Source organism: Postia placenta, assembly GCF_002117355.1.
Source record: "Postia placenta MAD-698-R-SB12 unplaced genomic scaffold POSPLAscaffold_8, whole genome shotgun sequence".
NCBI lineage: Eukaryota > Fungi > Basidiomycota > Agaricomycetes > Polyporales > Adustoporiaceae > Rhodonia > Rhodonia placenta.
The window spans coordinates 1,740,890-1,763,820 of record NW_020169839.1 but is presented as its reverse complement, the minus strand read 5'-3'; the positions used below and the strand labels follow the sequence as shown (position 1 = coordinate 1,763,820).

Sequence of the window (22,931 nt, the reverse complement as noted above, 5' to 3'; positions counted from 1 at the left end):
CCTTGGCTTACGCTGACTTCCAGGACACATCGGCAGATATCCAACAATGACGAATGCGTCAGGAAATCTATAACATACCTGTGTTAGGTTTATGGGACAAATGTTTGAAAGAAATGAGAATGAAGATCGTGGATGTCGTAAGGCAAGAACGGATCCAGACGATAACGCTCAGAACCGGGATAGGAGCGTCGCGGCGATTGAAAGTGACTTTTGTCTTGTCTAGACATTTTGAAGCTCCGATGACAAATAACCTATTCAAATCTAATGGACATTTAAGGTCCGTTCTAATAAGCGCTTGTTAAACTTTAATCCAGTCAAATTCAGCGCTGTAAATCATTTCGATCATTCCACCATCCTTACCACTGAACTTGTACTCGTTATCAGGCAGGGATGCGAAGCCTGTCTCTGTTCAGGTCTTCGTGCGCTTGTATCCCTCAGTCCTCAGAATTCACTATCACTGCTTGCGCTGTTGATCTTGACGAGAAAGTGCTCTATGTCGTAGCCGAGGGGCCTTCCGTTATTGAGGTCTGGAAGTGTGCAGACGAAGGAGTTGTGGATCAGGTGCGTCAAGTAGTTCTCGACCATTCTTCAAACTCTCACAGAGCTCTCCCAAGGATGATCCTCAACGAATAGCAACCTATGCAGTCCCCGCATCGGTCTCAACCAATCCGTGGTCTACCAAACCCGGTTATAGCTCTGTCGTTGCGGAAGTCCTGAGCCTTCGAGTCTTGCCTGACACCCATACTCTGGCATTCATTACCCGGTCAGGAGACATCATAACTCTTCCACTGGATGAGGAGGACGCTCAGGTTCGTGTCCTTGTTTTACGCCATTGCCCCTTCCTGCAGTCACGATTGTGAACGAGTATTCCATGGGCACGATTATGATCGCTACATTAATGAAAAATTTGGACGTTGTTTTGTCTCGCATATGCGTTTCTGTGTCTCCAACCCATGACGCTGTCACGAAATGCATTCCCAATAGCGATAGACCTCTCAGTGCTCATATACAAAGCGCAGAAGGCAAGATAAGGCCGGGGCGCAGATACTACTAGAATACAGGCCCATTCCATACGTCTATCCCCCCTTGGTATTTGTTTCCCTCTGACTCAGCGACCCGCTCTATACACTTTATTCTGCAGGTGATTTCACACAGGAGGGTCCATCGATATTGGAATTGCCGTGCGGCTTTGTGATATCTGTGTAGAGTTTACCAGTCGGGTATTCGAAGAACATTTATATGATCTACAGGCAAAGTGTTTGGTGAAATACTTCGGGGCCCTTAAAAATGCACGATGATTCACCGGCGCTACTCCTTGCATCGTGCTCCATGCTACGCTCACATTTTTGTCTTGTGTGGTATATCTACCTTGGTCTGTGTGGTGCTCTGCGTTCGCATGACCACAATGCACAGTGAGTGTGCGTGTGGCCTACGGGTGGTCCCTTTCCCAAAAGTCGCTCGATCTGAGTTCCGATTGGTTGGTCCTTATAACGCAATATTCTAACTGCGAAATATCTCTTGATTATACACTTTACACGGTACTTACACTTTCGGACAGCCTGACGTCGTTGGCACTGTCGAATCCGGCATTCTTTCGTCGACATGGAGTCCAGACGATGCACTACTCGTGCTCGTAACAGGTTGGCCTCATTACCTTTATGAATCTATATACCAGTACTGACCAACGACCCTCTGTGGCTACGCTGTAGGCGATGAAAAATTAATTTTGATGACCTCAACATTCGACGTCCTCAACGAGGGACCGCTACATCCAAAGGAGTTCGGGGAAGGTCAGCAGGGGTCCTGCGGATTGACAGCCCACGATGTGACCATACCTTCCAGACGCTCCGATCGCTGTTGGCTGGGGCGCAAAGCACACCCAGTTCCACGGCTCTCTCGGAAAGATCGCTGCCCAAGCTGCCCTCGATCTGGCTGCTGTGGGATCCAGCCCTGATGACGATGGAACCCCCCGCGTCAGCTGGCGTGGAGACGGCGCAGTCTTCACCGTATCCGCAGTTCTCCCAGTGTCCCCTCCTGTAGGTCGTTCCCCTATACAGACTACGGTTCCCAGGCTGACTTGTTCGGCGCACCCGCATAACAGGAGACAACTCGACCACGCCGCGTCCTGCGGGTCTACTCACGCGAGGGTGTGCTCTCGAATACCGGCGAGCCCGTCGCAGGGCTCGAGCATACGCTCGCATGGCGGCCGTCAGGCAATTTGATCGCGAGCACACAACGCTTCGGCGCTGCAGACGGGCTTGGCAAAGGACGCGAAGGCCGGCATGACGTCGTGTTCTTCGAGCGCAACGGGCTACGGCATGGTGAGTTTGGCTTGCGGGAATGGAAGGACGCGACGGCGCAGCCCGCAGCTGGGAGTACGAAGCCCTGGGGTTACAGAGTGAAGGAGGTCGCTTGGAGCGCTGACTCGAATGTTTTGAGCGTGTGGATTGAGAACGAGACGAGGGACATCGGTATGTCCACGATTCCGGCGATTCGTCTTTGAGTCCTCTCATACAATCGAACGCCCTCTATACAGTGCAGCTTTGGACAACTGGAAACTACCATTGGTGAGTCGAAAGAGACGCTGTTTCATCCTCGTAGCTGTAACTCTCATGATGGTTTTCGCAAGGTAGGTATCTGAAGCAGGAGATCGTCGCACCTAACACTCCTTCAGGGGACCCGGGCCGCTTCACCACTGTCAACTGGCACCCTGAAGATCCCTTCAAGCTCATTCTCACGACGCCCGGTGGGCTCTTCTCGCGGATGAGCCCTCAATGTGTCTAACACATTTTCCAGCTATAATCATCCACCGTACGTATGCCTGGGAGACGTACAGATCTCGCACTAGGGCGCCTGTGGATACGGGATCAGTCGCCGTATTTGACGGAGGTATGCTCTCATCCCAGGCCCTTGAAATCTCCACTGACACTTTGTTTTCTATCATCCCCAGAAAGTATCCTACTTACCCCATTCCGCACCCAAAATGTGCCGCCTCCAATGGCTTCCCATATATTCACGTTACCCTCTTCATCTACGCCCACGTCCGAAGTCAAAGTCGCTCGCAACGGGGTACCAATCCATGCCTCGTTCTCTCCCTCCCGTGACCTTCTTGCCGTGCTGCAGGAATCAGGTTATATCCAGCTGTTTGACTTGCACACACGTATTGGCCCAGGTCGAGGGAAAGTCATGGAACCCACCATCGTCTGGGAAGGATCCGCTGCCGTCGAAGCAGACCTATCTTCAGCGACTCCACAAAGTCACCGCCAGATAGCTGTCTTGCAGAAGGGTGGAGACGATGGTGCCGAGTCGGATACTGTCCTTCTTGCTGTGCTTGCATCTCGCTTGCAAGAAGATGCACATGACGTGATCTGCGTCGTCCTCCTAAATGCGGATGGAGTCGTTGGAAAGTACCGAATGGTCATGCCTAGTAGCAACGGGAGATTGCTTGCAGCGGATCAGGACATCGTATGGCAAGCCTTTGACGGTCAGATTTCCGTTGGTGCGTACAATCGTGTCCATACATCTGCTCTCCGAGAATTGTGACCAAAACGTCTACAGTCGAACAAGAGTCGCGTGAACTGTTGCCTCGGGCTCAGTTACCCGAGTTCTGCTTTACAGCCGAGATATTCAGCATCAATAATCACAAGAGTCACGCTGCAGATGCGTCACAGGTGCTTTATGCTGGACTCTCATTCGGCGGAAAACTACACGTTACCATGGAGGGCGGGGTCTCCCGTACAATAGCAAACAATGTCACATCATTCACCATAGCCTCCAACTTCCTCATTTTCACAACATCGGCGCACGTCTCTCATTATGCACCCCTTCGCACACTCGCGGAATACTTTAACATGCCATCTTCCGACGTTCCGGAGGCTCCTCTTCCGGAATGGGAGACGCGACGGGTCGAGAGAGGGTCTCGAATAGTCACGGTGGTGCCCAGTGCAATGAATCTCGTGCTACAAATGCCGCGCGGAAACCTGGAGACCATCAATCCGAGGCCTCTCGTTATGGAGATTGTTCGACAAGACGTCGACAAGTATGTGGAATGTCTATATCTATCGTGCAGATACTCACGCTATCACACAGGGGGGATTACAACAAAGCGTTCCTTGCATGCCGGAAACACCGGATCGATCTCAATGTGCTTGTGGAGCACAATCCGACTGTCTTCAAGAATCGGCTAGAAGCTTTCGTCAACCAAGTAAATGACGTGGATTACATCAATATCTTCTTAACCAGCCTCGGGTCCGACAATGTTCCGTGCTTGTCTCGCCGCATTTGCTGATATCACTCAACTAGACAAGGCTCTCTTCCTGCAGAGCTCGTTGCGGAATTGTGCGATGGGATTCGCGCGGTGCTGGAGACCAAAGACCTCAAGAAATACATCAACTCTATTCTGACGGCGCATGTTGTGAAGAAACGCCCTGATCATGAGGCTGGTCTTGCACTACTGTTGCGCTTACGAGGTATATTGGCTGACAGGTTTGACAATACTTGCTTACATGGAGTTTTCAGACACTGAACCACAATTGGTAGAAGATGCTGTGAAGTACATCATCTTCCTCGTCGATGCAGACAGGCTCTTCGACACAGCACTAGGAATGTACGACTTCTCGTTGGTTCTCATGATCGCGCAGCATGCCCAGAAGGTAGGAACATTTCTCTTCAATGTGTTCACAATCCTTAATACCGTTCATCCTATGTAGGATCCTCGAGAATATCTACCATTCCTTCGCGAGCTTCGAGCCCTAGATCAATACTACCAGAGGTTCCGTATAGACGATCATCTCAAACGATACGAGAAGGCACTGAGGAATCTCAGCCAAGCTGGTAACCAACCTCTTTCATCTAAAAGCTGAAGTTAAGCTGAAGCTACTGCAGGAGAAGAACGATTTGATGAAGCCATGTTGTATGTTGAGAAGCACAAGTTGTACGATTATGCCCTGGCGATCTGGCAGGCAACGCACCGTTACCAGGTATCAACATTTTCGTTGAGATATATCTTTACGTATTTTGACGCCTGAGCATAGTCTGTCCTTGACATTTACGGTGATTGGCTCTTCGAGCGTAGGCAGTTCAGAGAGGCGGCGTTCGGTATGCATGTTGTTTAACCATGGTCGTTTCCCCTGAGACTCAGGATCTATCAGTGTTCCGCCAGGCTTACAAACCGCAGAAGTCCATGGTCGCCCATGAGAAGGCACTTGATTGGCAAGAGCTATTCGAATTGGCATTGCAGGAAAACACACCACCAGATGACCTCGTTCGCATGGCACATCGAGTCGCAGGTTCGTTAATCGCTCCCGTATCTATTGACCTTCCCTCATATCTTTTGGTAGAGGACCTATCCTCGAGGAAGCGTTATGTAGAGGCGGCACGAATACTGCTGGACTATACAGACGACGTAAGGGAAGCTATCAAAGCGCTTGTAGAAGGCAGCCAGTTCTCGGAAGCACGCCGTATTGTAAGACCCACAGCAAGCTATCATGAGTCCTTTAGGTGACCTTTTTGCTCGTCAGATTGTTACGAACTCCAAATTATATCTCCTAGAGGATGTAGTCTATCCAGGTGCACTAGAATGCCGTGCTCTAATCGCAGAAGAGCTGAACGAGATGAGGGAGCAATTACGGAAGCAGCGAACTCGTGTACGCGAACTACGCGTGCGAAAGGTTGAGGAACCAGGTATGTCATCAACCTCTTCCTCGTGTGTCCGTCAACTCAGTCGAGGCGATAAGATGCCTTCTACGGGATGGAAGACACCGACTTGCCCAACGTCGACGTCATGACGGATGTGTCCATGGCACCAACAGCATTCACTCGCTATACTCAGGCTCCTTCTTCTATGTCAAGAACGTCCTCCAAGTAAATATTAGGTAGCAAAACGTGATATTGGTCCTGACGATATGTTTTAGACGCAGTTCACGATCAAAACGGAAGCTCGAACGGAAGGTCGGCTCTGGGAGGAAGGGCACAGTGGACGAAGAGGAGTACTTACTAAAGTCATTAACGAAGCTTGTGGGGCGCTTCAACAACACTCAAGGTATGTTCGTTCCCGCTCATAATGCATATAAACGACTCAATGTTTCCCAGCCGACGCTGCAAATCTGTTGCCACATCTACTCCAGTTTACTGAGGAACATCAAGTTGAAGGTCGCTCGCTGCAGGAGGAGCTAAAAGATTTTGAGGCTGAAGTCAAGGCAGCAGTAGAAGATATCTGGACAAAATCATCCGCGGAAGGCCAAGAGAACACAGAACCGGCCGACAGCTGGGTTGTTAGGATGCAGGAGTACGAAAAGCAGCGTCAGACCGACCCCCTGGACAAAGTCACGAAACCTGAGGTTATAAAACAGCAGTGGACGTTGCGCCTGCCTGTGGATACACCATAAGGATGATGACAAAAGAAATCTGTATTGTTACATGTGTTCTTCGCTACAGATGATTTGTATCGATACATCCTCGAGTTTAGTGTGATATATCTAGAATAAGAGAGAATTTACAGTTTCGATCAAGCGAGCTTCACCCTGCATGGCATCAAATGGTACTTCGAATGGTGCCAGGCCGAATAGGCGTTGCCCATCCAAGGTTTCGACACTGTTGGCTGTCGCGCGTCCGACAAACATGGATTCTCCTTCCCCGTCAGGGAAATCGCTAAATATAGACACCGTTAACAGGCACTGTAAATGTGGATTCAATGAGGGCGAAACATACGGAGCAGAAAGGCCGTTGAAGAATGCAGCACGTTGTTCGCGAAGATATATGGCGCTACGAGTAGATAAGCTATTGAGATACTTAGAAAAATGGATTGAACTGACTTTCGGTAGGTAAGGGGAACGGCCGGGATATAAAGCACAGATGAGTCACCTTCGCCGTTGTGCTCATCTTCGACGGCATGCACTGTGTCGCAGTGCCCTGATTGGCATACGGATGCTTTAGTGCAGGCTCTGCGATCATACCCTCCATACTACGTACAAAACACTTGGTCTCCCGGTAACACCCGCGGAATGGACAGAAGTGTCTTATCGAGGCGGAGGTGCGGATGAGAGCGTTCACTCAGCTCCTGGGTTTTCATCGGCGCGCATCCGTGAAAAACCGTGCTCTCAAGGTCAATCTCCCAATCCTCTGCCTTCAGCGAATGAGGAGGTGCGCCTGCTCGCAGGCGGAAGAACGGGCGGAGAATAATGTACGCCGTGGTTAATGAGAGTAGTGGAAGTACACGCAGCGTACCCTCCCCAGGGCCAGTGTGAGATAAGGCTGTCCAACCTTGCCAAGGGCGAAAAACGGAGCAGTTGCCGCTATTTGAGGGTAGATTGAAGAATCAGTGGCATTTCCATGAAGCGGAGAGCTACGTACCCCGAGCCAGTAAAGTCCTGCTTCCAAGCCAAGCGCGGAGCGACATCAAACGAATCATGAGAGCGCCAACCCTCTCCGTCCTCGCTCGCCAGTATGCGGCTAAAGCACGCACGGAAAGCGGGGTCTTCCCATCGCTCGTCGCTCCGTCCCCAGTCAATATGGGGACCTAAGGTGAACACACTGGGGCCTGGTGGCCGGATCCGCAGGCGGTCGAAGTATGAGATCGGTGTGCGCAAGCTCGCAACTTCGAGAGGTGACATAGACTGAGACGGCGCATGCCACAGTGACATGAGTGCCTTCTGCGTGGTGATGAGTGCCGGATGAGTACGCGCGCGGATTTGTGCGGGCGAATTGTAGAGCTCATAGAACACGACTTTACCGGGCGGGCCGCCTGTGTGTTTTAAGAAAACCCCATATCAGGGATACAACATTCATCGAAATGAGCGAAAATGTGAACATTGTGCAAACACTCACCCCGCACTCGTTCGCTGTTAGCGCCAATATACTCCTTGATCGACTCTTTCCAGCCGAGTGCTTCCTACAAGCGCGTTAAGTCACGCACCAAGAACATCCTCGCTGTTAGGGAGGTACCGTACCTCCTCAGGAACGCCTCCTTTCACAATGACCACACCACGTTTCTTAATATCCATCACCTGCGCATCTGTCAAACCGTGTTTTACGTCGGAGTACGACACCTGGGGGATGAGCTGCCGCGGAGGTTACTAGAGTTGTATAGAGCGTTGCGTCCCAACACAGGCAGACCTACCTCTGCCCCTTTCTCTGCAACTTCCTCTACTGCCCCCTCCAGTTCTCGCAAAAGCCCCTGCCAGGAGTGCATCATTCTCTCCGGATCAGTGCATATATGACGCTTCAGTGCCGCGAACCGGTCAGGGAGTACCACAGGCTCCCCTGAGAACGACGTGAAAACGTCCATGATAGTACCCTCTTGCCTGTTTGCTAATGTGCTGCCCGCTTCAAGGTGCACTTCTCCGTTATAAACTACAGCTGTATTCACAGTCGTGTACGGGCGCACGCTGGATCGTGCAGCGATAGCTCGACTAGCTCTAGCGAGGGTTGCCAACATGTTCACCAGTGACTTTGATCGAGCGCGGGTCAACTGGAGCTCCTTAAGACCGTTTTGGACTCTCGAATCCGCGTGATATCACTCATCAACAGACGCAGTCGCCGTGGAGCTTACAGGTAAGCTCAATAAATAAAATATGGGTCGACCCTTGATCTCGGGGACCAGAGCATGGGACTCACAACGAGTCTGGCCACGCCGACGTATCTCCGTAACATTGTCACGCGACACATATTTAGGTTCTTACGAAATGCTTCAGCATGTATTCATAGCTCGAAAGGGACGGGAAGACACGATGGTGCTCACTGATACGCGTTATCCTTTCCGGTGAGCAAACTAAAGGTAGAGTAGACGATCTGGATGATAACATGCAAGAACTCACCGACACCGCTCATCGCGCCTTACGCGACTCCTCAGTGTCTCCTGGCCGAACTACCGTACTTTCAAACTGTACACGCCCTGTAGCCTCCAGCCGCCGCACTAACACCTCACCGAGCGCGCTCGCGGGCGTGAGAATTCCACCTTGATTCGCGAGCGCCGGCAGCGACGCCTTGTCGAGTAGAATCGCTAGCGCAGACTCGCCGATCATTACTACAGAAGTGACCGTTCGTGAGTGACACAAGACGCGCTCCAATCGTCACAAACATACCTGAGGTCAGCTCGTAACCGGGATCTCCACTACCCCGCATAACAGTTTTGACGTGGACCTCCGGCTCACCTGCCCGAGGCGCAGATGCAGTGTAATTGGTCGCTTCAAACCAGCCGTTCTTCATATCTCTGAACGAAACGACATTGTTAGTGTTGCAGCAGGCTTATGAGCGGTTAAGAACGCCGCAACGCACTCTTCGGAGGGGCCCTCTCCTGACGCCGGGGCGAGATGCTTTACCACCCAGCGAACCTTTGGCACGGCACGATGTATCAGGGACACTAGCCACCAGCACACTGCACTTACCGGCGGAAGGAAGAAGAACGCAGCCAAGCTCAAATAATACACTACGCTCATTAGCAGCACGGGTAGGAAACTCGAGATCCCCCCTGGCTGGAGTCCCTCGTCGTACGTGAACCGGGGTCCATACACACGTCGCGCCGCATCGTCCTGCGCATTTCCCGCCCGTGCTGCGAGCGCATGCAGGCCCCATGTGCGTTGGGCAACTGCGCGGTTCGTGCCCCCCATGAACCATGGCATCGCGTAGCGCCGCGGCGACGTGAGCGGCACCCTGTGGAAGAGCTTCGGGCCTGGAGTGGGAGCACCGCGGATGCCTGAGCGGAAGGCGCTAGTCAGCGAATGTTCATGCACATCAGTTAGCCCTTTATATCGGGTACCTTCACACACCTGGGGCGAGACTATAGTCCTCCATAGACAGCCGAATCTCATCCGGGGGTATTTCCGTGACTGTCATGATGGTCGAAAATGTTCCGCCCGACAGACCGCCCTTCATCTTGTATACTGTGAGCGAGCGGCCGAGCTCTGCCTGTGGGCCTACGGTATCTTTGAGCACGTTGTTCGCGAGGAGGACGAGGAGGTCGGCAGGCACGGAGTCGAAGCCACAACATGGGATGATGATTGCATTGTTCTTGGTGGCTACATAGTCGTATCTATAGGGATCTGTCAATGTCCAGGCAGGAATTAAGGTGAGTTTGACAGAGAGCGTCTGCATACTTCCAAATCATTCTGCGAATCCAGTGTGTCTCTCCAGCAAGGTCGACGTAGTGTCGTCCATTGAGAGCACATGCCCTAAAGACATGTGGCTCAGTCCGATGCATTCTCCCCCAAAGCATGCTAATTTCTGCCTACCTAACCACCGGGTCTCCCCACTTCCAGAAGGGACCAACCGTGTTGATCACGACTCTAGCGCTTTTGACGGCATCTTCGACCTGTGTGGGCTGCGTTACGTCTACTTGTAGTACACGTATTGCGTCATCAAGTTGGAGGTTGCGTTTGAGTTCGTCAAGCTTGGACTTCGAGCGTGCGGCAATAGCGAAGGTAAATGAGGAACGCGCGGGATGGCTTGCCAAGTAGCGCGTGACAAGACGGCCCGTGAAGCCTGCCAAGAAGCAACATCAGGTCAACTTCTTCCTCTTGAGTGGTTGTCAGCTCACCTGTTGCTCCAAGGACCAGAATATCAGGCATGTTACTCCGGCTTTGCTGTAATACAATATGAACAACCTGTCGCGGCAAAGCTCAACAGCTCACTGCGTGGCGGTGAAGGGCTGTGAAGGATTCCGGTATACTGGGGTGATATGCCCCTAACCCTATTATAGGTGTAGAGTAAGTAAACACCGGGCGAAATCACTAGGACTAAAGGCGATACCATTCTCTATATACCCATTTGAATCAATACGTTGAGGTTCTCAACACAGTTGTTTGTATACATTGTGGTCAAGTCATCTCCTCGAGTATGCTGCTCATTCCACATTCATATTCTAGATATTTCCATGCCATAGAAGCAGGGACTACATGAATACGCACTTTCAAGAACTCTTGAGATTAAAGAGCCCAATGTCACGGAAGGCAGGTTGGGCCTGAGGGGATTTGTGCAATTTTATGCCGGGAGCAAACCCCTACTATGTTTGATATTGCCGCATCACGTCCTTGGCGAACTATAGGCGAGAGGGCGACTCTCCACTGGTGCAGTAAATCATAGTAGTACGAGATCGCATTGGTAGAGGGGCACGTCAACGGATAAATGCAGGATGCGACCTGCTTCATGATGTGCGTGATGAACGACGCAAAGTCCTCAAAGTCCCTGCTGTAATTGGGTTCGGGGAATGAGAGATGCTGGTGCCCGAGCAACAACCTTGTCAAAACAACCTAATGCATCATTATTGTTATGCGTACGACATCTCCTGAGTACCACGGTTGTGCTGAAATTCAAATGACAATGGTCGTAGCCTCATACTATAGTCATATAATGACCGGTTCGCAGTCTTGTTTGTGTATTCGAATTATTGAAGAAGATCACGAGCATGCATTTGCACGGTTTAAGCATCCGAATACACTGGGAAGTAGTAAATGGCGAGAGAGGACATAGCCTAGGAGTATATGCATCGAAAGCAGAAGGTCCAAGACGTGAAGCTAAACAGAGTTCAACGTAATGGGAGAATAAGGAGCCTAGGATGTCCGTTCCTCAGACTAGCTTCGACTGCGGTTGAAGTATCAAATCAGGCGTCGGTCACTAAAGAAATTGCGTCAGTGGTCGTAATGGGGCCATGGGTCGCCTCACCTCCGTCTCTACGAATCATATAATTCAACGCATGGCCGCTGCCCCAAAGAATATTTGCATCAATACTTGATAATATCGTCATTTACACTTGAGAATACAACTCACCCCACTTCTTCGGCCAGAAATATGGTGAGGGAACACCGTCGGTGCATATATCTGGCAACGGTAGCGGCGCGATTGGATCATCTTCGAGAAGCCACACCACTCCCACATGAGATTTGATTTTCTCCAGGTCCTGTAAATACGTTTTAGAGACCGCGCTTCGCCTCTCGTGGCATTCGAGTTCCTCTAGAGGCGAGCCCAAATGCGCCCGACTTTCAACAAGTTTGAGTATCCCGGAAAGTTCATACGGTTCCAATAGCACAACTTTCGTAAGCTTCGGCCAATAGGTAGGGTTGTTTCCGAGGGCTTCTATCAAGGTAGTGTAGGCGAGGGACCCAACGTGTAGTGTCTCCACACATGGGATGTGTTTGATGACCGCCTCGTCAAACGCAACCCAGTTGAAAGTATTTGCAATCCAGAGATCCTTCAGCTGAAAATGTGACGGTAGAGCCGCGATCCATTGGACCATGACTCCCAGGCCGTCTTTACAGCTCAAGCGCACCGCTCTCGAAGGGCCAGCTACGATTACCGAGTACGGCTCGGAAGAAAAGTACAAAGCCTTTGCGTCATTCTGGGTCAGATGAACTAGCCATTGAAGGTCAGACACGTCACAGTGTTCGAGGCTGACCGCTAAGCGCGCAGGAAGACCGACACGCGAAAAGAATCCGGATAGAATATTCCTGCCCGGATGATCAATCGTGAGACGGCGAAGATACTGGAGAGTTATAGCAGGGATATCTTCAAGAGGGTCGGATGTGTCCTCGGCGCTGATTCCCCATAGGCCCAGGTCCTCTATTCTCGGCGCAATCGACAAGATGTGAAACAAATCTACAATGTGTAGCCGCTTTTTCGCGAGGTAAAGGTGCGTGAGGTTGAAGAGGGTGCTGGGGGGACGCCAATCCACCGCCCGTAGGACGAGCGCCTGAAGGTTAGAAACATTGCCTTGGAGCAGGCAGTCCTGGGCCACCAAGGCGCGGAGTCGGTGGGCGTAGGACGTGGGTAGGTCGGAATCGCGCCCTGTATACGATGCGAGCAACTGCATGGGCCGTCCGTTAGTGCGCCATAGCTGTTGCACATCGAAATGCTTATTTTCACTATGGAGCACTCTCAAGAGCGTGTTTGGCGAGTTTGGCGAGCAGAGATCATACTCGCCAACGGCATCAGGATGAGAGGAGCCGTATATGGTTGTCCAGAGAGTGGGTGTGCTCATTGCCACACCGCGCCACCGACGACACACATGCGTCAGTGGACGCAGCGCATCAGTATCCGTGAAATTGAAGAAGGAATCCCAGACTAAAACTTCCTGAGGCTGAGGTCGTCCAGATGGTGAGTCAATGCCGGTGGTACTTGATGGAAGATTTTGCTGAGAACCTCGACAGGAAGACGATTGATAGGGCGCTGGGCATTAATGGACATCCGAACATCCGAGAGGGTATGCATGAGCTCATCCTCGATGCACTTAAGCTGGGAGCAAGTTTCAATCAGTTGCAGTTATTTGACCTGATTGATCACCGCAATATCTTACATCGGTGAGACTGCGTGCAATAAGCAATTAAGCGGCAGGTCAGCTCGCCCTCTCGAGATATACTGTGAACACGCTACTAACCTCTATTCTCTGGAGGACTTACTCAGCAGCGACGCTGCCTCAGAGAAAGTGACACGGATGTCCGCCATGTTAATGGATTGTGGCTTGAAGTTAGTGCTGCCGTATGGTGTCGGATGATGACGCTTGATCACAGGGGCCCCAACTGCGACTGAGTGATAGGCCCCTAACCCTATGATAGATGTGGAACCCCAACTGAATTGTCAAGATACTGTTATTCTCCAGCAAAGGTAGTCTCCCCTAGTAGGCAGCCAACAATAGAGCGACCTTTTTGATCACCAGAGGATGGCCACTCAGACGTGTTTCCCCCGTACCGCCAGATAGTGAGAGTATAAAGCACTGGTGCAGTAAACCATGGTGCGCGACCGCATTGACGGAGGCACGCCACGTCACATAATTGGATGCAGGATGGTCATCGTGTTGGACTTGGCTGATGTTCGATCGAGTAGCCAAGCCAATGTGTACTCTAACATGATTTATCTTTCGGTGCTCTAGCACCAAGTCTAACAATACATTGCACGCCACGTCTATGGCGGCATAAACCTCAGACAGCTCTCATCACAAATTGAGACTCGTGAGAATATAGGGCGCATCAAGCATCAAGAATGAGAAGCAAGCAACGAAGACTCAGGAAACGTATATCACCCATGACCACAAGACGGCGGCACTCAAGACGAGGCCGCCGCCTCGATGGCCTTCTGCTGCGCTGAGAACGTCGTGGACGCAACCGGGCAGCCTTGGCCCGGTCCGTTCAGGTTCTGCAGGGTCACCGCCGCGGCGTTGAGACGTGCAAGTTGTGAGTTCGTAGAGTTATCAAGCGGGAAGGTGAGCTTGACTGTCGGATTGTTGATGACAAAGCCGGCAGCGACGTTCGCGCTCATTTCCTGGACAAAAAGCGAATGTCAGCCGGATACTCGCGTGGTGAGAATCGGGGAGAACATACGTCAATGAAAGAAGTCCTGTCGGGAGGGCAGGCACAGGGAATCAATATAGGTTGTCCGTTGGCGCCTGTACAGCATCATTAGAGACGGTCCCGATCAGGACTGGGGAACTATGGCTCACCATCAATTCCATCACAGTTACTGTTGTAAGGACGATTGTTGGTCAGGCACAAACACGCGAAGCATCAGAACAACGACGTACCCAGTGCCACTGGGGTTCTGCCCAGCGGTAACACCAAATTGGGGAACAAGGCTCTCATCGATGGTCACGTTGGAGGAGGTGACGGCGCTCGTGGACGCAGGGGCGGCGCTCGAGACCACGCTCGATGCGATAGCAGCCTGAGTGGAGACGGCTGCTGCCGTAGACGCTGAGGCCGCGGCCGTGGCGCTCGCCACGGTAACAGTGGAGATGACTGGACACGATCCTGCAGCGGTTGATGCAACAGGCGCACTGGGAGCGGCGGCAACGGACGATGCCGGCGTGCTGGAGGATCCTCCGGCCGCAATCTGTTTCTGCAGCGCGACCCAGGTGGTGGACGATGCGGGGCAGCCCTGTCCGGTCCCGTTGAGATTCTGAAGCGTGACGAGACACGCCTCCAGACGCGTGAGTTGTGACGCAGTGGAGCTGTCCTGGGGGAACGCGACTGCAACACTAGGGTTGTGCACCGCGAAACCAGCGGCAACGTTGGCGTTCAATGACTACAGACATGACCGCGCTCAGGAACATTGTAACTAACATGAAACGGAGGTATACTCACATCGAGAAAAGTGTCAAGGGCTGGCGGACATTGACATGGGATAAGGATTGGTTGACCATTAGCCCCTTTTCAAAGGTATCAGCGCGCTGCGCACAACGCCACAAGCTGCCGGTGCTTACCGTCGATACCAAGGCAGCTCCTGTGCGAGGGAGATAGCGTGAGCTTTGACTCATGCAAAGAATCGAGACAGCACTTACGCCGAGTTAGGGTCATGGATGCCGGCTGTGACTCCGAATGAAGGAACGAGGCTCGCATCGACATCTCTTCTCAAAAGAGGACGAGACGAGACGGATACGAGGACAGCTGCAACAGAAAGGGCGATCGTAGAGAACTTCATTGTGCTCTCTTGAAGATGCAACTCTTAGGAGTGTTAAGGGAGTGGACTAGTCGCTGGCGACTGGAGTTGGAAGAAATGAAAGTCGGGTTGCGTCGAGCACCTGGAGGGTACGTCCGGCGTAGGAGCGCAGAAAAGAGGAGAGCTGTCGAGAAGTGAAGGAGCCACAATCGAAGGCTTGCATGTTTTATACGCTTGGCACATTGTTCAACTCTGCACAATAGGCAAATGGATACACGCGCTTGTGGCGCAAGCGATCGAGTACAACAATGCGATAAGATCTGATTGGTTCGAGCCACCTCGGTTGTTAAGGCACCTCTTTCGTTCCCATCCCAACGCCTTCCGTATGCAGCATAGGCCACAAACTAATGCTAATCAGAATTTGCCACTCACAAGATAGTTAGCTCAAAGTCCCAAGATCGCTTGAAGCGACAAGTCACCAAATCACCAAGTTTCAGTAAAGCAACCGAAGTGTCAGAGCTTGCCTATCGCATGACAGCACGAATAGTTATCCTTATGACTGCTTCCTATGCACGCGCGCTGGTGCGCAAGGGCCCGGCAGGCATCGGCGTATATGCAACCACATGGAGCAGCCTGGCGATGAGGCTACATCCGGTCGCGAGATAGCAACGCGCTCGCGGAGTGAAGCAGCCGAACTCGGAGATCCAAGGTCTACGAGGGGTCAGAAGTCCCGAGCCATGCTCTGGGTCGCGCGAATGAGTGCATAGAGCCCTGCTGCCAAGAAAATCTGTCAGCAGACAGTCGTTCTGGTGACCCTTCCCGATATCACTACGTATACGGCGGCGAGCAAGAGGCGTCAGGCACTTACCCGTTGACGATATACGTAGCTATTGCCAATGACTCAATGATTGAGTTCTTTCAATCATGCTCCAGTCTCCCGCAATCCTGTTTTTTCTCCGGCTCTTGGCCCCTGTGCGATAGACAGACATTGATTGCAGAACAAGTACGAAAGACTAAAATGGTGGGCTGGAAGCAGTCGCAGCGGTGGTCAAGGACAAAGCACGCAATCGACGTCCCAGAGGACTGAAGCGGTGGCGAAGAAAGCGTGACTTTGCGACGCCCATTGTGTGCATCATGTGACATCTTTCAGGTCTCGGCGCTTGAGTCTCGCACAGTGCACCTGCTCACTCTCAACTTGTTCGCCTTAGCGCAACTTTCATCCTTTCCTACTTTACACCGTCAGATATGTCCACAGCACATAGGCCAACATGGGAGCCCGCACAAGCGAAGGATGTGAAGGGTGGCTCACGCCAGTTTTCCGCGCGAGACATGGCCGCACACACGAAGCTCAAGTTTCGGTATGGTGCCGGCCTTCTGATGCCTCACTACCTGACTTACATATGTTGCAAGGCAACCAGGCCAGACATCAGTCGATGAAGTCGTTAAGCGGGATTTGCGTGCGGATCTGCTGCTAGCGGAACAAGCGGCGCGGGAGAAGAAGCGCAAGGCGGAGGGTAAGCCCCCGCTAGCCGTCGAGAACGCAAGCACCGCAGCGGGGCAGGACGACGAGTCGAATAAACGGAGAAGGCTTTTGCAGGAAGCACTCGAGCTGGATAAAGACGACGATGATGAGGAGAAGAGCGACAAGAACGACATGGGTGACAAGGACGAGGACAATGATGAGGACGACGAGTACGTGCAGCCACACGTACGCTCATGTCTTTCCTTGAACACTTGAACTTTTGCACAGCGATGACGATGATGACGAGGACGAAGACGACACCGCAGAACTTCTGCGGGAACTAGAGAAGATTAAGCGAGAACGGGCGGAGGAGAAGGAACGTCAAGAGCGCGAGCAGTCTGCATCAGCCACTGCAGCACGGGAGGCAGAAATTGCGAGTGCAAATCCTCTCCTCAACCTCGCCGCGGCATTAGGGCAGAACCCGAACGGCGTCAGTACCACAGTGCCGGGGACATTTGCCGTAAAGCGACGGTGGGACGATGGTATGCCTCAGTTTCCTTCCTTGCAAACACACTTTGTACAATACCCTCCTTCCCTCACACGCTACTCCTTGTTCGCCCCTGTCTGTCCTTTGCACGTTCCCACTGCCTTCTATTCCCTTCCATTCATTGTATTTCCTGTGCTGTGGCATGAACTCACGGAACGCCGCAGACTTGATATTCAAGAACCAGGCCATGAGCGCACGGGACAAGGATAAAGCATCCGGGAAATTCGTGAACGACTTGCTGCGGACAGAATTTCATAAGTGCGTCTCTGATATGACGCGGGCGTTGATACTGATGCTGATTCATCATGTATCTGTGCAGAAAGTTCATGGCCAAGTTCATCAAGGTATGTCCACTTCGTCTCCATCTCACACACAGCTGACGGGTATTCGCCAGTGATGACGACCGCACTGGTATGCTTCCTGCACACCTCGTGTCTGCGATTGTATTGCAGTACCGGAAATTCAATTATCTTTGGTCATCGCCTCGTTCTTTATGCAACCATCGCCCTCAGTTGGGCTAAGTGGAGAGATTTGAGCATTGTTGTAATGTATCAGACATCAACACACAATTGTGGAAGGAATCAAGGGACCATGATGCGAGCGTGCGTACACAATGGCACGACGAACTCAGTATGAAAGCTCGGCGGTAGGTTCTGTCTTTTGCTCCACAAACACCACAGACTGTAATTTGGGAGAGAAGGTCTCTTGTTAGGATTGCTGTCATGGAGCCCATCTGCCGGATAGGTTCCATGCATACCAATATTATGATACCCGGATAGCGCACAGCCATATATCACGCCATCATGACACAGGTATGAACGCTGTTTGTCATCCCCCAGGCCTATTCGCTGAACTTGCCTTTGTTCAATGGGGCTTCCCTGAGCCTTCGCGTGCTTTGTATGCTGTGCACGCCTTGCATATAGTGGGTAAGTTATGCGGCTACTTTGATCGTATGACCAGCACCAATTCGATAATACAACAACGTGCGGTTGAATGTGGGGGCCGAGTTACAGGGGAGACATGTCCTCGATCTGTAGCTGAACATGCAACGCCGACAATTCTGGCATACCTATGTCAGAGCATTGCGTGATAGTTGCATCCACAGTACGATTACAAGCCCCATACCTTTCTGCGGCGCTTACACGCAAATTGAGGCGAAGAATTGAAGGCCAATACATCTAGATCATGCTACCGGGTTCCGCGAGGCCTCGAGGATTCAGATGCCATGTGCCGGAGCGGCAACTTATGTGAAGTCTTCGGCATTGTGGCCTTTAGGTTCTGCGCTGCAGACGATGCTTCTGCCCCACCTTCGTCCCAGGGCGCAATCTGCTAAGGAGCTTCTATCTCTATTGAGTCCTATAAGGGAAATTCTTGGTGAGCTAAAACGAGTGATGGACTCGATTGAATTGATGCAATTCCTAGTCCTTGAAGTCCAAGGTTCTAGATCCAGTCTCTCGTAAAGCGCGAGCTTTCCGATGACGACCATGATCGTGAAAACTATAGCCCTCATACTTCGCACGACGTGATGAATTCTGGTCATGGTGACGGTATGTCTCTGGCTACTTCTTTGATCTAGGGTGTGATCTGTTCCCGGTATTTGTGCAGATTTCAAAGCAGGCAAAGAGACGGGTGACGGGTGGCCGATAGCCCGGAGCCACAGACCACAGCATAGTAATCGATGTATGCGGTAGACCCATACAGCTTGGCATGCAGTTGCAGTTATATAAACTCAAATTTCGTGTAAAAGCCTCCTCGCAACTTCTAACCTCACGAAGTATGTCGTCGCAATGAGTGAGAGTTAAGGCCTAAGGCTGAGATGACATCCGCGCCTTCGAGATCGACCGGACATGGAGACCCTATATATATGTAATGACTACATCTTTAGATTATAACGCAACACGCTGAACAAACCTTCTCAAAGCAGCTTCCCTACGTGAACTGTAATATCATTCAACTAGCATCAGGAAACTACCACTCTGGCTTTTGATTTCTTTTGATTTTATTCTTATTCAATTCCAATCTGGCTTATAGTATTACAGCTTAAGACAGAATAAGGCGGAATGTCTTAATTTATTTTAAACTGCACTTAGTCCACTTAATTAAGCTAACTAATCCCTTAAAGCAGCTAAGGTAGGTCTAAGCCGGAGTGGTGGTTTGCTGATAGTTATTTAGCAGACGCACGCGTGCCCTGTTTGGCTCGCTTGCCTATTCTGGCACGTCTGGAGTCTCACAAGAAATAAATCCGGCTCTGCAGAGCTGACAGACAATATGTCAATATATGTAGTAAGTGCAGTCAAAAGTTATGAGGAGGCGAATGTTATCATGTTCTTCTAGTGGGGAAATCATATAATTTAATTGGCGCAGGCAAGACGATACACAGCCTCAGCCGCAATTTTCGATGGAAGTGAGAAACATGATTCCCACCGGATAATGTCTGTTTTTCTCATACAATCTACCCGGCTAATAGACACTGCATGCAGGAATCAATTTTCCTGCACAAAATATCAAATCATAATCTAATCAAAAGCAAATAGCACCTATTGAATCTTACTGATGTAGAAATTGAATGGAAATTGAAGAAAAATCGAAAATTGAAAGAGACAATGGAAAATGGATTTCATAATTGATTTTCCTTCGATTTCACTTCCATATTAGGCGCCAGAGTACTCATTAGGTAAATTAACTTTTATTTCGATTTCTATTTGATTTTTTGTACTAGAAAATTGAATACCACATGCAGTGAGGCAATATCATCGAAGGGATGCATACAAGAAGACCCCGGCCACCGGTACCTATTACCGGAGTAGGCAGGTGAGCCAAACACCGCGCGTGACGTGGCCCCTGCGTTTACAATCTGTTCAATGCCGCCAAACGCGCTCATGTGCTACGCGTTTCCTTTGCTGTTCGAACCCCAGTAGTTGTCGCGCTGGGGTACCAGACAATATACATCAGCTGCACTTGCTTACGTATCTGTGCTCACCACTCAGCATCTCGGGCGTGACAGTCGACGGAGCCGATGGTCAGAAATTTTCGTCGCCAGCTTTGGAACTACTGGCCTGGGCGTGTTCTTTGAGCTGCCTTGTCGAGTATTCGAGTATGCAAACTGAATCCCAGCGTTCGATCATCGGCGCAAGACTTGGAAGCATACCTGGGCTGATCATCCCGACGGGCCCGCGAGGACATTTTCTAGAGCTCTACGACGAGCAAGAAGTCGAAGCTGCTGCTCGCTGTCGAACGATCGCAGCGAAGCCCTGGCCTCGCTGTGGACCTACTTGCAAGATCTCCATCCGTCGTATGGCATCTGGCGCGCGACGTCAGTCGCTCAGACTAGCTCAGGCAAGCGGGTTTCCCGCTGGAGTGCGTCTTCTGTCCCTACGTCGCTGGCACTTATCAGGAATCTGTCATCAGCCAGCGATGTTCTGTCACCGCCACGCCAGACGGCAGGGGCGCGGGCCAGTCTGAAGCTAAACATAACCTGGCAAGTCCGCGAATGTCGCGCGACATTCGCGGCTCGACACTTGCAGTCAACGTACCTGTGTCCTGACCCTTGTTGGACGTCTCAGGCCCCAGCTTGCGCTTGCTGCTGATGGCTTCGAACGAGAAGCCCATGGAGCACCCTTCTCTGATCCGCCAGATCTGCCGCAAAAGCAGTCAGTCGCGCGCCTCTGGACCAGATTCCGTGCAGCGATGAGCAAGCCATCATGTTGTGCCCGTGCTTCGGATTCTCTCTCGTCACCTCTCTATTGTCTGCTCCTCTCGTTCTCAGAACGCTGCACAGCCTTCTAACTACAGCCTCTGGCCCTGCGGTTCTCGTTCCTGACCCTGGTGCTGCTTCGCGGCTGTCGACTCGCCCGTCAAAGCTCGAAGTCTAGTCGTGATGGCAAACTGCCATGTGCTGAGATTGTCTCTGGTCCAAGCATCGGGACTCGCGCGCGACAGCGCTCCGCGTCCACGTACCTGTAACATCTGCCCTTCGAGGAAAAGTCATGACACGATCATAGGTTGGGACGCCATTCCATCGCGCTTATGCAGCACTCTGTTTCAAATCTTCTATCATTAGTTAGAGTTTGCTGCGAGCGCTACCTCTCAGTATCACCATCTTCCCGCAGTGCCCTTAGCCCTCCGTGGATCACGTTTGGCCATCTCTGATCAGACAGCACGTTGATCATCAAAGTTTTCCCCCTGACTCTTAATGTGTCTGACCCACTCTGGTGGATCCACTGAGTCTTCTGGGCTCGTACAACAGAGTTTGCGACGCAGGAGATCATCTCCGAAAGCTGGTTATGGACGTGCGTCTCGTACTGAAGCTCCACGGGCTTCGCAGGCAACTTCTGGTGAGTCCATCCCAGAGAACTGGCCCAGCTTACCTCGAGGCCACGAAACAGCCTCACGGCGCCCGCATGAAGTGTGGTCCATTCAGCTATCCGGGCTTCTGCCTTCGCTCTTCGACCGCAATCGCGGATGTAGTACGCAACCCTGGAAGAGACGGAGACAGGCAGCACTAAGGAGAGCTTATAGCACTGCTAGCTTGGAATGTAATGTACCCTGCGTATGACTAGTCTGATTTCCATCCCGCACGGACCCTAACAGGATGCCCGCTTGGAACTCGCCCGCTCGGACGCCGTCATGCACACACCACCGCGCCCAGCTAGAAGCGTCCAGTAGCCTCGAGGCCTGTTCGTAATGCGGGTCTACACGCGCCATGAGTCGGAGGTCACATTCCCGCCTTAACTTGGCTCCTGTCAGCGCGAATCCTCGCGTAACTGTTGAGAAAATGGCACGTCGCATCGATCACTATACACGTTCCGTCGACGAGGCGCCCGCTGCCGCGGCGAGGGCACCCAAATGCACTCCGTTCCATGCGCGATCCGCGGCGGCGTCGCGGCGCAGGCCCCGCGCTGTCCGGATTCCGTCCCACCGTCGCGCCGGGCGTGCGGCGCATGCCAGCAGCGAATCCCTGTCAGACGCAGCAGCGGCATCAGTGTGTTGCACAAGGCGCTTCGCTGCCCCGACGCGCTGGCATGATCAGCACGCGCGACGGCGCGCTTCCGAGCATTCTGTTCGGGACCCGCTGTTCCCTGCTGCCCCGCGCGCGATCCTGCGTATGACGCAGGCGCGTGTGTGCGGGCCTTCGCAGCGAAAAGCGGAGCGTGCGAGGCGATCCGCACGCCATGGTGTGCTGTCGAGCGTGTCATCGACTAGGGCGGTTTCCCCGCCGCGATCGTCTGCATGTCGCGCGCGCGTGTCCAGATCATGGACCCACCTGCGCCCGACGAGCTTCCCTATGCTCCGTCTGTCGCGCGTCGGCAGCTCTGGACAGAATGCATCAGAATGCGCGCGGGGCGTTCGCGGTTCCAGTCCCTTCTGCGCGTTATTTCGCCACGTTCGGCGCATCGCACGGAGCAGCGTACGCGGGCGATGGCGTCCCGTCGCGGGGATACGGCGAAGGTTCGTGCGGCCCGCTGGACTAGCGCAATGACAAATGTACGAATTAAGGGCACAGACAAGCCCTGGCCCAAGCCGTCTTTGTTCTCGGTCATGCAGACGAGGGACGACTCGCGCGCGGCC

General features: G+C 52.2%; 6 protein-coding genes across 6 annotated transcripts; 2 read left to right on the top strand and 4 right to left on the bottom strand.

Moving 5' to 3' along the window:
* Positions 1-390: 390 nt before the first annotated feature.
* POSPLADRAFT_1170434 (hypothetical protein) lies at positions 391-6,503 on the top strand (the record flags this gene model as incomplete). Its single annotated transcript, XM_024488098.1, has 23 exons — positions 391-549; positions 615-815; positions 1,559-1,640; positions 1,710-1,790; positions 1,843-2,024; positions 2,102-2,471; positions 2,537-2,567; positions 2,634-2,746; positions 2,797-2,889; positions 2,951-3,499; positions 3,559-4,039; positions 4,090-4,248; positions 4,303-4,469; positions 4,519-4,652; positions 4,710-4,833; positions 4,885-4,979; positions 5,034-5,097; positions 5,151-5,288; positions 5,340-5,464; positions 5,520-5,682; positions 5,736-5,862; positions 5,913-6,040; positions 6,091-6,503. The coding sequence occupies 23 exons, from the start codon at positions 391-393 to the stop codon at positions 6,384-6,386; spliced, it is 4,062 nt and encodes a 1,353-aa protein (XP_024338612.1). The 3' UTR covers positions 6,387-6,503.
* Positions 6,477-8,284, bottom strand: POSPLADRAFT_1057578 (hypothetical protein; the record flags this gene model as incomplete). The annotated part of the gene is made up of 8 exons (XM_024480937.1): positions 6,477-6,648; positions 6,709-6,762; positions 6,813-6,909; positions 6,970-7,292; positions 7,351-7,741; positions 7,825-7,888; positions 7,947-8,057; positions 8,117-8,284. The coding sequence occupies 8 exons, from the start codon at positions 8,282-8,284 to the stop codon at positions 6,477-6,479; spliced, it is 1,380 nt and encodes a 459-aa protein (XP_024338611.1).
* Positions 8,285-8,822: 538 nt separating this feature from the next.
* On the bottom strand, positions 8,823-10,562 carry POSPLADRAFT_1047071 (hypothetical protein; the record flags this gene model as incomplete). The annotated part of the gene is made up of 8 exons (XM_024479199.1): positions 8,823-9,022; positions 9,081-9,208; positions 9,274-9,329; positions 9,384-9,691; positions 9,765-10,027; positions 10,092-10,166; positions 10,227-10,476; positions 10,532-10,562. The coding sequence occupies 8 exons, from the start codon at positions 10,560-10,562 to the stop codon at positions 8,823-8,825; spliced, it is 1,311 nt and encodes a 436-aa protein (XP_024338610.1).
* Positions 10,563-14,028: 3,466 nt separating this feature from the next.
* POSPLADRAFT_1047070 (hypothetical protein) lies at positions 14,029-15,396 on the bottom strand (the record flags this gene model as incomplete). The annotated part of the gene is made up of 7 exons (XM_024479198.1): positions 14,029-14,244; positions 14,304-14,368; positions 14,423-14,442; positions 14,504-15,000; positions 15,060-15,124; positions 15,179-15,198; positions 15,257-15,396. The coding sequence occupies 7 exons, from the start codon at positions 15,394-15,396 to the stop codon at positions 14,029-14,031; spliced, it is 1,023 nt and encodes a 340-aa protein (XP_024338609.1).
* Positions 15,397-16,599: 1,203 nt separating this feature from the next.
* Positions 16,600-19,010, top strand: POSPLADRAFT_1144653 (hypothetical protein; the record flags this gene model as incomplete). The annotated part of the gene is made up of 9 exons (XM_024485721.1): positions 16,600-16,712; positions 16,765-17,046; positions 17,105-17,253; positions 17,528-17,621; positions 17,683-17,707; positions 17,942-17,965; positions 18,287-18,289; positions 18,808-18,910; positions 18,940-19,010. 9 exons carry the CDS (start codon positions 16,600-16,602, stop codon positions 19,008-19,010), a joined length of 864 nt encoding a protein of 287 aa, XP_024338608.1.
* Positions 19,011-20,753: 1,743 nt separating this feature from the next.
* POSPLADRAFT_1143973 (hypothetical protein) lies at positions 20,754-22,903 on the bottom strand (the record flags this gene model as incomplete). The annotated part of the gene is made up of 9 exons (XM_024485640.1): positions 20,754-20,827; positions 20,897-20,999; positions 21,321-21,334; positions 21,571-21,694; positions 21,731-21,839; positions 21,946-22,126; positions 22,166-22,320; positions 22,627-22,830; positions 22,869-22,903. The coding sequence occupies 9 exons, from the start codon at positions 22,901-22,903 to the stop codon at positions 20,754-20,756; spliced, it is 999 nt and encodes a 332-aa protein (XP_024338607.1).
* Between the last annotated feature and the right edge of the window lie 28 nt (positions 22,904-22,931).